This window comes from Vicugna pacos, chromosome 1, assembly GCF_048564905.1.
Source record: "Vicugna pacos chromosome 1, VicPac4, whole genome shotgun sequence".
Classification (NCBI taxonomy): Eukaryota; Metazoa; Chordata; class Mammalia; order Artiodactyla; family Camelidae; genus Vicugna; species Vicugna pacos.
The window spans coordinates 17,572,466-17,587,776 of record NC_132987.1 but is presented as its reverse complement, the minus strand read 5'-3'; the positions used below and the strand labels follow the sequence as shown (position 1 = coordinate 17,587,776).

Here is a 15,311-nt window from a genome sequence, read left to right as displayed (position 1 = left end):
AGAACAAGGCAGGATCAGGTCTATAATGGTGGTGCTCCAGGACTGCTCCTGGGTCACGCTCCTTGGGGTCTGTGGTGCTCCCTGGTGTACAGTGTATGCATAGCCTTAAGGAAACGTTGTGAGGGTTTCATTGGCAACTGTAGTAATTAGCACTAATGACACACCTGATCTCCTGGGCAACACCCTTGGAATCAGCTTGGAGGCAGGGCAGGCTGGTAAATAATTGCCCAGCAGTTGCCTTGAATGCTTGGCTCCTCCAAGTGCCTTTCTTGGCTTGGCTGCATTCTTGAGAAAGCGGAAGAGACAGTAAAGTGATCACCCCTGTCTGCCACTAGAACCCCAATTCTCAGAAGACCTAGGGCTCTGGTATCAAAGGGTGAACAGAACTGCTGGAATCTGAAGATGATAATAATGACAGCAGACATTCATTAAGAACCTATGTGCCGGGCACTGTGCCCGCATTTAATAGCACTACTTCTAGCCATCATATAGTCGCGTATGTAGTCATGATTTGCCTCATCTGATAGATGTAGAAACTGAGGCTCAGAGAAGCTAAGGGACCAGCCCCAAGTCTCTCAGCTACTAAGTAATGAAGTCAAGGATCCAAATCAAGTTCTGACTCCAAAGCTTTTGAATTATTCCAAACTGCCTCGCAATGATGGTACACAAATCATTTCCCCTCATGTAAATTACAGTACCTGAGATTTCTTCACCGAACTGTGAAGACTGAAAGAGTTCACAGCAAATCACAACAGGGTCAGTGCTACAGACCCTAAATTCTCCTTGCATCACAGCAGAGCTTAGCCAAACACGACTCAGCTCCACAGCCTGAATCCTGGTTGGGATGGGTGGAAGACAAAGCCAAATGAGAGCATTGCTGGTTACCTGGAAACCACACACCCCAGAGAGCAGGAACATTATGCTTTCTCCAGACTGAATTATCAGTGGACTGCTTTTCTCACACCTGGGAATACAAACACAAGGTAAAAATGGCTCGTCATCATTAGGAAATCTGAAACCATTTACCGTGTCTAAATGTTTTGATAGGGCCCCAGGAAACTTCCCAATCCTAGACCACTGTCATGAATTAGTGGGACCCACGAAGATTGATATCTGTGCTAGCATTCCAAACTCACCTGTTGTGGAAGAGATGGTTTCCACCTGGGGCAATCCCACAGCCAAGAAAGCAAGCCCATTCACCACCTAGTTATGCACACTTCCAGTTAATGGGGTGTTCACTATCTCACAAGGCAGTCACCCCACAGTGAAACAACTCCTGGAGACTTTAAGTTTCTTCTGAAACTTGTCCACCTATGATCTGTCAAAGAGAATTCCTCAAAGACAACCAAACAGCTAACTTTTTTAAAACAAAATTTGGACTAATTTCTTTAACACAAATTGACAGCTAGACTACACCACTGCCACTTTACTGTCTCTTCCGCTTCCTCAAGAATGCAGCCAAGCCAAGAAAGGCACTTGGAGGAGCCAAGCATCCAAGGCAACTCAGAGGTGGCTGCCTGCTGTAAACAGGCATGGACCCCCGTTTTGCCATACTTCTTAACACTCCCCCATCCCCACACTACCCCCTGCAGTGATGTTGAATCAATTAGTCTGGAGATCTGCATCTCTAATAAGTTTCCAGTTTTCAGTGACCACACTTCGAGCACCACTGGCTAGTGTATCTGGGACGCTGAGGGGGAATCAGCTGCCATTTGTCGACAGGCTTGTACTGTGGGGGTCTCTTCTACCTGGCACGTTTCCAACATCGAATGCTACCTTCCTGGCCCTGGTGGAATTTAGATTTACAATTTCCGGTATAACCAGTAGTGGAAAGCTGGGTCTAAAAGTCCCAAGAGACAGATGGGCCTGTGAGAAAGAGACTGGGACTGGTGGAGGCTCAGCCTGTGGCAGCTGAAGCTGTGGCTACGTGTGAGCTCACCCCCAGGGAGAGTGTGCAGGGGTGATGGGTGGCGAGTGAACAGCAGGCTGTCAGGGGCACCGGCACACCTTGCCTTCAAGGAAGGAGAAAGGATAGTAAGTATTCAAGGAAGGGGCTGGAAAGGGCATTAAGAGGGGTGGGAGGAGGGAGTGGCTGATGGAACACTCTTGGCCTTGTTACTAGAGAGAGGACTGCAGGCAAATATCTGAGGCCAAAGCCTAAATAGTTAAACAGAGTTCCCAGGTGAGCTCCAGGTCTGTGGGAGGAAAGGAGGCAGGTGTCCTGTTACCCTAGCCCACAGCGTGCCTGGTGACCTGCTGTTGCTCCGAGGCAAGGCTCATTGTGGCAATTGTCTCTGAGGTTCTGGTGACATGGTGGCAGCTTGTAGCTGAGCAAGGTGAGTGTCATGTCACTTGCCTTCTTTTTTTTTTTTAAATAACATGATATGTTACTTGAAATGTGCTGGCCTTCTCCTCATGGCCGTGCTGGGGCTGCTGGGGGCTGGCTGGTTTTGTTTTTGGGGTGTGTGTTGGGAAGGAGTATCTGAGAAAGGGAAGCGTGAGAGCTAAAATGGAAAAGGTGGGTCGGCAACATTCTGCGACAGCTTCAAGACCAGGCTAAGGGGTTTGGACTCGGCACTGTGGCAACAAGGCGCTATGCTAGCTCCGGCAAGGCAGGGGTGGGGTAGGTGTTGGTTAATACATCTTGGGAGCCCCAGTGCCTGGCACCGGGCCTGGCCAAGGTAGGCATGCCATAAAGGAGGGGGCTGGATGAGTGAATGAATGAGTCTGATGGATAAGGGGTGATGATCTGATCAAAGCAAAGTTTTGGGACAAATAGTCTCAAGAACCAATGTTGGGTGGTTCAGAGACCATCAGCTTTGGAGCCAGGGGCACCTCCACTTGTACGTCAGCTCTGGCCTCCCAACCCGGGAGAACGCTTGACCTTTCCAGACATCAGTTTCCTTGTTGGTAAAGTGGGAATAATGATGCTTGTTTGCAGATTTGCCTTTAGAGTGTGTATCTGGCACTGAGGCTGGCGCTCCCTGCCCTATGGCCAGTGTTCCTACAGAGTACTGGTACCGTGCGCCCCCCTAGTTCTCAAAGCGCCGTGAGGGGAGGCGCTAACCCTGTACCTTCTAGTGCTGCCTTTCCCAGGTGCTGACAGGCTCAGGGAGGTCTGGGGCCTTTCCCGGAGGCTCTTCCCCTCTTTGCAAACCCACCCCCACCGTTTCTTCAAGGCCTTTCTCCTTGAGGCCAATGACCTTTCTCTTCTCTTTCTACTGTACCTTAAAAGTGTGAGTCACATGATCTAGAAAGAACTTGGCTAAATAGGGTTCCATATAATTCTGGTTTGTCAGATTCTAAGTTCCTTAAAGGTAGAAATTATATTTTTTTCTTTAAAAAATTATGAAAGTAATAGATGATGATGCAAAGAAACTTTGAATAGTATAGAGAGGTGGTGAGTGGGTAATAACTTCCCAGATGTAACCATTGCTAATAGCTTGTTTATTTTTCTAGAAATAGTCTATGCTTATGAAATAATATAGAAAATGAATCATATATAGGAATAATAAATAAGCATATTTAATTTAATTATGTTATTTATGAATAACAAATATTAATCATTTATAGTGTGTATATATGTGTATATATTATACATGTATTATCATTGGTCTGTGTAAGCCTGTGTGTCTATCTAGTCATCCATCACCTACCCTTGCGCCATCTATCTATTTTATTTATTTATTTTATTCATTTGTTTATCCCCATTTCACATTCCCATTTCCCTTCTACCTCATAGGCAACTATTCTAATGTGAGAAATATATATATTTTTATATATGTATATATATACACACACATATATGTGAAATATATATGCCTTATTTGTTTTTGCAAACTATTATTAAATGTGATTATGTAAATATATCATTTAAACAGAAATGGATATATATGTGTATGTATAGTAATTATTCCATATCAGTACATAAAAAACTGCCTTATTCTTATCAATAGCTGCATAGAATTTCATTGTGTAAAGATACCATTTTTACCCCTTATTGTACTTTGCTTTCTTATACTTTCCTTGTACTTTGCTATTACAGATAATACTACAATGACAATTTTTTCACAAGCACCTTTGCGCACTTGTATGAGTTTCTCTGTAGAATAAATGAGAATTCTTAGTAGTGAAATATTCATTTTAAATTCTGATTGCTGTTGTCAGGCTATTCTCCAAAGAGAACAATTTCTTTGTCTACCAAGAGAGCGGCAAGTAGAATCTGAGTCTTTGACAACAAACCGGAGGTGTTTTCTAAACCACGAGGTCTGGCAAAAAAAGACCATCGCGCACTGAGCACCGTCTGTTTGCGGAGACACGGCTGCTCCCTTGAGCGCCACCTCCTGGCAGAGGCGGACATCATTCACTCACATCCCATTGGAAAGAATGTCCTCACATGGGATCACACTGTACAGCTGGGAAAGCCAGACAGCAGCCCGCCCCTGTTCCACTAAATCTTGCAGTTACCGAAGGAGAGGGTGGGGTGTGTGGACATTAGGTGGCTCTGCCTCCCATGGCGAGTTATTGGGCTTTATCTTGAGATCATGGTGGGGTTGCAGAAGGACCTGCTTATACATCTGACAGCTCCCTCCTGACCAAGACCTCTGGCAGGCACTCTTGCAGTGGACTTGGGTATGGCTGGGGGTTCACTGAGGACCTACTAGGTGCCAGGCACTAGGCTGGGTTTTTCACCTGCCTCATTCCTAACCACAGGCCTGCAGAGGAGGCTCTGTGATCCCCAGTACACATGGAGGCTTAAAGATGTGAAGGAACTTGCCCAAGGCTGAGGATCTGACTCCACATCTGTGTGTTGTAAAGCCCACACGTTTGCTTTCCAAGCTCTGGCCATGTCAGCGCACACCACGCACACTGCAGGCTCTCGCTGGCCAGCGGACAGCACATAGCCACGTGCCCCAGGCCTAACTTGGGCTCTCTTCTCCTTTTCCAGGCCCTCCCTCAGCTCCTATGCCTGCTGCTGTGGCCTTGGTGACACCCTCCCCAGGTGGTGAGCCCAGAGATTCCCCCACCCATGCAGTCCCCTGCCACCACTGCTGTGGTCCTCAGTGGCCCCCTCTTAGGGGCCCACCCTCTCCCAGCCTTTAAGTTCCAGCCTCGCTGTCAGAGCATGGACTGGATGCGCATCAGTGCCCTAGACGTGGACCGCGTGGCGCGGGAGATGGATGTGGCCGCCCTGCAGGAGAACATCACAAGCATCACCTTCTGCAACCTGGACAAGGAGGTGTGCCACCGCTGCAGGCAGCCTGTGGACCCTGCGCTGCTCAAGGTGCTGCGGCTGGCGCAGCTCAGCATCGAGTACCTGCTGCACTGCCAGGACTCCCTGAGCGCCAGCGTGGCTGAACTGGAGGCGCAGCTGCTGGCCAGCCTGGGCCAGCAGGAGGGGAGCCAGCAGGAGCTGGCCCGCCAGGCTGATGAGCTCAAGGGTGTGCGACAGGAGAGCCACCGGCGTCGCAAGATGATCATCACCCTGCAGCAGCTGCTCCTGCAGATGGACGCCTACAGCTGCCACATGGTAAGGGGATGCTGTGGGGCAGAGACACGGGGAGGGCTGTGCACCCCACCACCGGCCACCTGGGGAGCACCACTGCCTGGGCTCCGAGGCCGCTGTGGCCATTCTCACTGGGGTTGGGAGCAAGTTTTAGAGATGCTGCTTGAAGCCAGAGAGCCCGAGGGTGTCTCATTGGGTCTACAGTGTGTTTAGACTGTAGATGTGCAGCAGGTATGTGTATGAGTGCCTAGAGAGTGAATGTGTTTAAGGAGAGGGTGCATGTCTCATGGGTGCATGTGTGAGTGTATAGAGGGGATGTGTGTGTGTTTCTGGATGGTGTGTATATATGTGTACTGTGCGTATGTGATTGTCTGGAGGTTACATCTGTGAATGGTGTGTGCATGTATGTACGTAGAGTGTGTGGTGTATAATGTGCTTGTGTGTGAAATGTGCATGTAAAGATACATTGATGATGTGTGTATGTGAATGAGTGAAGGGTGTGTATGTGTATAAGAGTGTTTATATTTATGGAGGACGTGTGTGTGTATGGAGGTTTTATGTGTGCTTAGGTAGAGAGTGTGATGTGTAAAGGTGTGTGTGAGAGGTTTGTGAGCATATGTGTGAAATCAGTGTGACAAGGGACTGGCAGAGTCAGGCCCATTCTGGAAAAGTGACTCCATTAGTTAACCAGTGACAAGTTCATTACCCAGAGTGACATTTGAGCATCTGCATCTCTTTCTGTGGAAAATGTGGATGAGGGACAGTAACCCTTTAATAAATTGTCTGGTGGCCAGGCCCTTTGCCAGGCTCTGAGGATGAAGGGGAAAATCATGCTGGTTCATGTTTTTCAGAAATTCATAGTTTGGGGGTGGGTGGGACAAAAGGGATCATTATGATATGATGTTGATGGATTGAGTGGTAATTGATATAATTAACATAATGTTAATTATGATAAAAAGATCAAACCTTTTCAGTAGTAAACGACACAACAGCAATCTAACCTGGTTTAGGCCAAAAAGGAATTTATTGGTCAATTTAACTGAAAAATCCAAGGTTATGGTGGGACTCAGATGGTGGCGCCAGAATCTGTTTTCTCTCTCTGCAGCTCTTGGCAATTCTTTGTCAGTGTGGATTTCATTCTCAGAAAGATTCTGTCCCTGTGGTAGCAAGTTGGGTCGCGGCATCGCCAGCACCTCATTTTCCCAGACTCAAGGCTGGCAGGGTCCCAGAAGCCCACGCAGGAATTCACTTTGTTCCTTGGCTTGGCTGAGATCAGGTGCCCTCTCTAGCACTGAACCACCTGCAGGTCCCAGGACTGCAGGGCTATGATTGGCTTTGGTCTGGGTCACGTGTTTTGCCACGGAGCTGGGGGTAGACCGAAGCTCATGGATTGAGGATGAGGAAGGAGAGGGTAATTTCCCAGAAGAAAGCTGGGGTTCTGTTATCAGAGGATGAGGGAGTGGCTACTGTCCTGCCAAAAACGAACGCTTTCTCCACGTGTCTGTCACAGGTGGAGAAAGCGTTAAGTAAGATAAAGATACAGCTGAGGAGCTGAGGAGCACGGAGGTGGGGTTGAAGAGACAGTCTTCCTGAGACAGTGTTTAAACTGAGTCTTGAATAGGGGGAGGGTATAGCTCAAGTGGCAGAGCGCATGCTTAGCATGCACTGGGTCCTGGATTCAATCCCCAGTATCTCCATTAAAAAAAACAACAAACCAACTCCCGCCCCCCACAAAAAACCTGAGTCTTGAATTAAAATCGATAAACAAGTTTCTACTGTACAGCACAGGGAACTATATTCAGTGTCCTGTAGTAACCTTTAATTTAATGAAAAAGAATATGAAAAGGAATATATGCATGTATATTTATGACTGAAACATTATGCTGTACACCAAAAATTGACATGGCATTGTAAACCAACTATACTTCAATAGAAAAAAAAGATTAATAAAAATAAAATTTCACCATAAAATTAGAAAAAAAACCCTGAGTCTTAATGTTGAGTGCAGTTTTGTAAAGAAGTGCTGCGGGCAGAGGCAGCCAAGGTGCCATCGTGAGATGGGTGGCTGGTGTGATGACTTTGGAATGACCCACGGTGGGGCTTGGGGGTCTGTGGTAAGAGACGTGGAGGAGGGGAAAGTGGAGCCTTGAAGACCCTGGTAAAGAGTGGACTTTAGTCTGAAGGCGGTGGTGGCTGTCCAGTAGTCCAGCTTCAGGTGCCTGGTTGGTGAGTGTGCTGCTTGGGGTGGGATGAGGGGAAGAGCTTATAATTTGAAATAAGATGCCTTATAAAATATCTCCTTCCCCTCAGCCAACCAATATTCCTTCAGATGACTAGAAATTCACGTGTCGCTTTAGAACTCTGGAGGGGGCAAAGTCTGTCGACCGAAGCTGTGTCCATTTGGATTAGGTTTGCTGTGGGTGATAGGAAACCTCAAATCATAATTGCTTGAACCAGACAGAAGTTTTTTTCTCTCTCTCATGAACAAAGTTGAGGTAGACAATCCAGGGTTGCTATGCAATGCCATAGCCATCGCGGACTCAGTTCTGGATGTGTTTCTCGCCAACCCTGTCATAAGGCTTCTGCTTCCTGGTCCAGGAGGGCTGCTTGAGTTCCACCTCTCAGGTCCCCATTCTGTTCAGCAGGAGGAGAGAGGATGAGGCATGTCATGGCACTTTTTTTTCCCTTTCTTCTACTTTATTTGGATTCAATTTGTTTTTCTTTTTCCATTTTTTTTTCCATTAATAGGCTTTATTTTTTGGGGCGCATGGTGCTTTCTTTAATGACACCTTCTAGAAGTGGTTGCAGGTACCACTTCTGTTTACATGTCATTGGCCAGAATCTAGTCACGTGACCACGCCTGGTTGTCCGGGAGGCTAGGACATACAGTATTTATTCTCACTAGCCTCAAGACCAGCTGCAAATCAAGATTTCTGTTGCTAAGGTAAAAGAGAAAATGGGCATTGGGGGACAACTAGCAATTTCTGTCACATTTGCCCTTGTGTAAAGATAGCAAATACTCTGCGCTCTTAACTCTGATTGACTAGTAATGGCAGCCTGCAAAGCTGTGGTGGAACAATTTTGACGTTTTACAGCAAAAAGATGATAAGGATAGATTGTTAGTGTCTGAAATGCTTGAGGAGAGCGAAGTGGAGTTTCAAATGCTGTGTTTACTTTTCTTTGCTCTGGTGGTTCTCAGCTCTGGGTGGGACTTGGACATTGTTGTTTTTGAGAAAAAACTTTGTATTGTGCAAAATTTCAAACATATACAAAAGTAGAGAGAATAACGTAATGAACCTTCCTCTGCACACTGCCCAGCCCAGTAGTGATCAACCCATGACCAAAGGTGTCGGATTTGTTCCTCTACCCACTTCCCCCTATCCTGGGTTATTCTGAAGTGTATTAGTCATATGATTTTATCTGTAAATATTTCATTATGTGTCTCTAAAAGGCAAGGACTCCCACTTTTAAACATAAACATAATACCATCATCATGCCCTGAGAAAACAACAAAAACTTCTTAGCATCATCAAATACCTAGTCATTGTTCATAGCTCCCATGGCACTGGGGAGTGTTTTAAAGGTTAGCAAAAAAAAAAAAGTATATATATATATATATATATATATATATATATGTATAAAAATACATATTTTGGGTTCACGTCACTGCCTTACTCAGTAAATCAAATTCTTCATTTCTAAAGCAGCCCAGGGGTCCCAAGGAAAGGGAGTTTTGATACAGGGGGACTCCCAGGCTGACTCAGGTGAGCTAATTCTGCACTCTCCACTCCCTCCCTCTGTGTAGTGCCACTTGTGTCACAAGATGTTCATGAACGCCACCTATCTCCAGAGCCACATCCAGCGCAGGCACTCAGGCATGGTGGAAGGCGGTGAGTCCAGGTGGTGCTCCTGGGGTGGGACCGTGGAAGGGCCTGGGCTGGTGTTCAGTGGGTGGGAGACCACGTACGCCACCACAGCTGCCCTCAGAACTTCATCATCTGATTGAGGATAGGGTGATCCCAGCATCCGCCGTGGGGGTATTCCACATGGGGTGGGAGGGTTTCCAACCGTGTGTTTAGAGAAAAAGGGCTGGGAGTCAGACAGGTAGGTTCTGGTCTTGGCTTTGTCTCTTTCTGTTATGTGACTGTGGTCAGTGCTTTCCCTCTGAGTCCAGGGTCCTTCACTGGGAATGGGGCAGTCAGATGGAGTGACTTTGAAGGGCCCTTACCTCCCAGCCTTCTGCAAATCTGCTGTTTTCTAATGCCCATCATGAATAAGCTTAAATGGGATTAAGGAGCAATCGGACAGGCTCTTTGGCTTTTTTGTGTACCTGAAGTATCATGACTTAATCACTGTAATTTTACTGTTTCAAATTCTAAAACGAGTAGCATTGCTGTATGTTTTCCCCATTAAGATATTTGCTTACTTTATATCTATTTTTTGAGGTTTGATAAAAAAATTGTTAAAACATTAAATATAGATATGAAAATCTAATATAATAAAATGTATATACATTAAATATAAAAATCCCATGAAATAAAACTTTTTTCTTGTTTTCCTTAATTTTAATTTCCTTTTTGAAGAACAGACGAGTTTTAAAACAGCACCATTTACCTGATTACTATGCATTTATTGTGTATCTAATTCTTCTTGGTTCTGCATTGGAGGCTGCTAAAGAAAAACAGATTTTCTACTTATTAAACATTTTTTTCTGATAAAGATACATGTCTTTGAAGAGATAATTTGTACACTCATGTTGATAGCAGCATTCACAGTAGCTAAGATGTGGAAGCAACGCAGATGTCCATTGATAGATGAATGGACAAAGTGTGATATATACATAAAAAGAAATACTATTCAGCCTTAAAAAGAAAAGTAGTTCTGCAATATGCTAAAGGTGATGTTATGCTAAATGAACTAAGTCAGTCAGAAAAGGACATATACTGTATGATTTCACTGATATAGGCACCTAGAATAGTCAGATTCATAGGGAGAAAAAGTAGAATGGTGGTCACCAGGGCCTAGGGGAAGAGGGAATGGCGAGTGATTGTTTAGTGAGTGTAGAGTTTCTGTTTGACAAGATGAAAAGAGTTCTGAAGATGTGTGGTGGTGGTGATGTTGTGCCCCATTATGAGTGTATTTAATACCACTGAACCATACATTTAAAAATGGCTAAGATGGTAAACTTTATGTGTATTTTATCACAGTAAAAAATTAGAAAAAATATGCCTTTGGTATTGAAAATTAAAATGTAGAAAGGTAGAAAAGAGAAAATAAAAACCATGGACATATCACTGTAGTTAATATTGTGTGTGTTCTCTGTCATTGTTTTATAATCATATAGGATGCAGTTTTGACTACTGCTTATTTTCAACTAAGAATATGTCATATTTTCCAGTGTCATTAAGTCACATTTGAAAATATGATTTTTAGTGGCTGAATAGTATTTTACGTGGCAATCATAATTCATTTCACAACTGAATTATTTCTTCACTTAAATGGGTTACTAAAAATTTCCCTATTATAAATCACATGTTGGTAACATTCTTATACATAAATCTTTGTGCATCTTCCTTATTATTTCCTTAATGTAAAGTGCTGTAAGGAGAGGAAAAATATGTTCTTAAGGCAACTTTGGCTGCATTGATGTTCATTAATTTATTGCTGGGCAGCTGGCTACCAAGGTGCCCCAGCTCACCTACTCTATACTCACCTTAAATCACTTTCTGAACCCAACTTAATTTCTACTGCATCTAAAATTTGCTCATTTCTAAAACAAACAAACAAACAAACAAAAAATTTGCTCGTTTCTAAAAAGTCCCATCTGAGAAAAGCCATATATCTCTTTTCAAAGAATAGGTTAAAGTTTTAATAACAGTACCATCTATCTAATAATTCCTAAATGTACTTTAAAGTAGCAAATGTTCATGTACAATTGGCGTCTTTTTTATCAGCCCGTAACTCTTAGTTTACCAGTATGTGGTTTAGTGAGAATATTCTTCTATAATTCAGGGTTTCTTCAGAATGCATGCTGCCTTTTTCTTCATTTTTTCATGTAAGTTTATTTCGTTGAACTTAAAACTATAATTAATTTTATGGCTTTAAATTCCCTTCTGACTGCTGTCAGAATGCATCATATGTTCTTTGTATTAACAATCTGTGTGCACACGCGGTTTGGCATTCTGCTTCTGTTACTCCACTGGTTTGCATTCACATTTCCATGTGTAAGTACTATCAAATAGTTATTTTTAAATGACAATAATAGTTCTCATTGACCGAGCTGTCCTCACAATGACCCTCTGTCTGAGTTATGTGCTGTTATTATCTCCATTTTCCAGTTTGGAGAAACAGGGTCAGGGAGGTTATGTCGTTTGCCCCAGATTGATGGTTAGCGAAAGTGGCAGAGCTGGTCTCAGACTAAGGTGTGACTGACTGTAAGCAAGGAACTCTGCACTCCACTGACTTTCTGACTTTTAGGCTGCCCAACCACTCTTTGCACAGTCCCCACAGAAAAACAGAAGCAGGAGCAACCAGTGGAGGAGGTGTTAGAAGAGCTGCGAGCCAAGCTAAAGTGGACCGAAGGGAAGCTGGAAGCGCAGAGGGAGGCTAAGAGGCAGCAGCAGCTCCAGGTAGGTGTGGAGAGGGAGTGGCGGGGGACTGGGTCCTGGACCAGCTGGGAGACCCACAAAGTCTGTGCACCTCACAGGGCCAAAATTCCGGCTGTCTCCCAGAGCCAGGGGTCAGAGCAAGGATGGCATCTTCCTGGATGTGCCAAATGATTTGAGGTAGTCTGCAAAGGGAGGTTCGATTCCGTTGACAGACCTGTATGGCCAAAAGCAGAGCAGAGAGTTGCAGTTTCCTGCATTATTTAGCATGTGAACCTGAATTTTAACTTCTTCCAATATACTGTTAGTTACCTTTTGAAGGACAAAGACTGGATAAGCTCCAGAATCCAGCCCAGAGGAGGTTCTCAGTAAATATTTGTAGAATGAAAATAGATAAACTTGCTCACTCAGTCCATCATTTATTCATTCATCACTCCTTCCCTCAGCGAGCATTTATTAAGCACCAACGATGCCAGGCATTCTGAGGAATATAAAGAGAGAAAAGATGGGATCCCCACCCCTGAGGGCCTTTACAGATCAGATAAGGCTTCCCCACTCCCAGTCCAAACAGCGGGGACTGGGGATGAATGTTCTTTGGGTCTCCACAGTGACTTGCAGGGACAAGTCGCCCGAGCCATTTCTCAGTAAATATTTGTTGTAATGTGCAATGGATGATTCTCTTGTTCTTGCTTTTCTTTGTAGGAATCAGAGATGACTCATCAGAGGGAGAAAGAGTTGGATAAATGGAAAGAAAAAGAGCAGGCCAAGCTGTATGGCGAAATAGATGAGCTCAAAAAGTTTTTTTGGGATAAATTAAAAAGTGTTGCTGACCAGAGCTCTACGCTAGAAGAGGTAGCCAAACAAAAGGGCTTCTCAAATGTCTTTAGCTAAAAATTTCCTTATTTGTTCTCAAAATTCATTTCTTTGTACTAGTTCTATGTCATCTGCCATTGGGGGTTGATATACTATGAGGCCAGATACCAGAGGCCAGTGCCTGGGATTGAATCTTGGCTCTAGCACCTACTGGCTGTGTGATCTTAGATGAGTTACTTAACCTTTCTGTGCCTCGGTTTCTATTCTGTAAGGTAGGTTTCTGAAAGGGTTAAATTAGTACATAGACAGCACTTACATGATCTAGTCTATAGTAAGGACTTCCTAGATATTATCCTTATTTTTTTTAATTGAAGTTTAGTTGATTTACAGTGTTGTGTTAGTTTCTGGTGTACAGCAAAGTGATTCAGTTTGTGTATATATATATATTCTTTTTCTTTTCCATATTCTTTCCCATTATGGTTTATTACAGGATACTGAATATAGTTCCCTGTATAATACAGTAGGGTCCTGTTGTTTGTCTGTTATTGTCCTTATTTTTGCAAGGAGCTTTCATCACCAGATAAGAAGTGACGCAAACTTTAAATGAATGCATTTTTCTTCTAACAAGTACCTGCTGAACATTGGCTCCAGGCCAGTCCCTCTGTTGGGGTCAGTGGAGGTCACGTGTGATAGCTAAAATTTACTGAAACTTTTTCGGGCCTTGTGCACAGCACTCTATATACGCTAACTTTTAATGCTCATAACAACCAAACAACTCTAATAACATCCTCAAAGAAGGCACATCATTAATTTATTAATTTTTTTGTTAAAGTCCTTTTTTTTTTTTTAAATAGCTATTATCATTCCTTCTTTTCCTGCGAAGACATTGAGGCCACATAACTTGCCTGAGGTCACACAGAGGTAGAGCTGGGATTTAAACCCAGCTCTTTAAACTTCAAAGCCCCTGCTCTTCTACTGGATATATTATCAAGTTTATCCAAAAAAACCTTATTAAAGTTATCCCTGGACTGTATCTTCCCATATAGACCTGTATAACTAAAACCATATCAGGGAAATGCTTGAGGAGAAATACTTTCACAATATATTTCGCTCTTATTGGTCCCCCGAACATCAAAGAGAATCTTGTGTGGTATTGAAAATGAACTGTCTAAGGGTGTTTCTCATGATCATGCCATGTTTTGTTTGCCTAAAGAAACACCTAGATGACTTTTTCAGGAGGGGATTTTTATAGGATGTGCTTGGAGCCTTGGGTGATCCATTATCTCTATCTGAGATGCAACGCCAAGGATGAAAGGTGGTGGGGTTGCAATGGGAGGTGTGTATGTGTGTGTGAGTGTGTGTCTGTGTCTGTGTGTGTGTCTATAGTAACCTGAGCCCTCTCATCCCAAATGTTCCCCCAGGGTGGTCAGGGATGATTTGTGGAAGACAGGATGCTTCTCCACCATATGGACATCATGCTCCCAACCCCCAGCTCCAAACCCGTCATCCCTGAGCTCATCCGACCCTCTCTGACTCCCACACTTCCCCTGACATGGTCCTAGCTGCCTAGACACTTTAGATAGATCTAGACCTCAGATCTCCATATTAAATGCTGAAGGTAGTTAAAATGTAGGTTTTTCTTTTTCCATTTATGTACTTTTCTGCAGATGTTCTCTTGGCCACTGTGCATATGGCGATGTCATTTGTGTTGTCAGAAAATTCTGAGTATCATAATTAGATTTTCCTCTAAATGAAACTGTACACTGGCCTTTTCAGAAACTGCAGGCGCTTCAGTCCTACAATGTGGGGAAGTCCAACCTTGGGTCCCTGCAGAGTGATGAGTCCGAGCAGCAACTGGGGCAGGCTCAGGAGCTCCAGGCCCTGAAGGAGAGGATGGAAATTCAGGTGAGATGCTGCCCCAGGTCTTTCTTCCCAGAGCCCACCAAGAACTATGTTGTCTTCCAACAGTTTCTATTTTGGCTCTATGGTTTTGGGGAAGTTGAAAGATATCAAAGTTCTGTATTTTCAGACCTTCTGCCAATTCATGAAAGCATAGAATAGGTTCTTAGGGTTCCCAGGTGAGGCTGGTGGTGTACCCATGTGCAGTATCAATTTGCCTAGGATCTTTTTCAGAACACATTCAGCTGTGTATCTAATGGGACACCTTTGCCCTCATGTTGATTCCAACACAGCTGGGAACAGTTCTCAGGCAGTGTGACCCTCTCCTGGCTTTGAAGATATTTGGCACAGATCTAGTGGTGTGATGGTAAATATTTAACAACTGGCTGTCCAGAACTAAAAAAGCTTTGATTTGTAGCATTTGCCATTTTTCATGGTGTAAATATTCCCACCATGGCTGATTTCATGCTGCCTGCGTGAGGTCACTG

At 44.1% G+C, this 15,311-nt stretch overlaps 1 protein-coding gene across 5 annotated transcripts in view; it reads left to right on the top strand.

Annotated features, from left to right (window-relative positions):
* Window positions 1–15,311, top strand: part of DZIP1L (DAZ interacting zinc finger protein 1 like) — a 39,319-nt gene that overhangs the window by 2,029 nt on the left and 21,979 nt on the right. For 4 of the 5 annotated variants that reach the window (XM_072957051.1, XM_072957000.1, XM_072957040.1 and 1 more), the window contains exons 2-6: window positions 4,949–5,530; window positions 9,312–9,396; window positions 11,984–12,135; window positions 12,814–12,963; window positions 14,701–14,829. In XM_072957051.1, the coding sequence (XP_072813152.1) occupies window positions 5,030–5,530; window positions 9,312–9,396; window positions 11,984–12,135; window positions 12,814–12,963; window positions 14,701–14,829 (1,017 nt within the window). In that variant the 5' untranslated portion in view covers window positions 4,949–5,029. Of the gene's footprint in view, window positions 1–4,167; window positions 4,267–4,948; window positions 5,531–9,311; window positions 9,397–11,983; window positions 12,136–12,813; window positions 12,964–14,700; window positions 14,830–15,311 lie in introns of all 5 variants that reach the window. The other variant, XM_072956980.1, reaches the window with a different exon arrangement.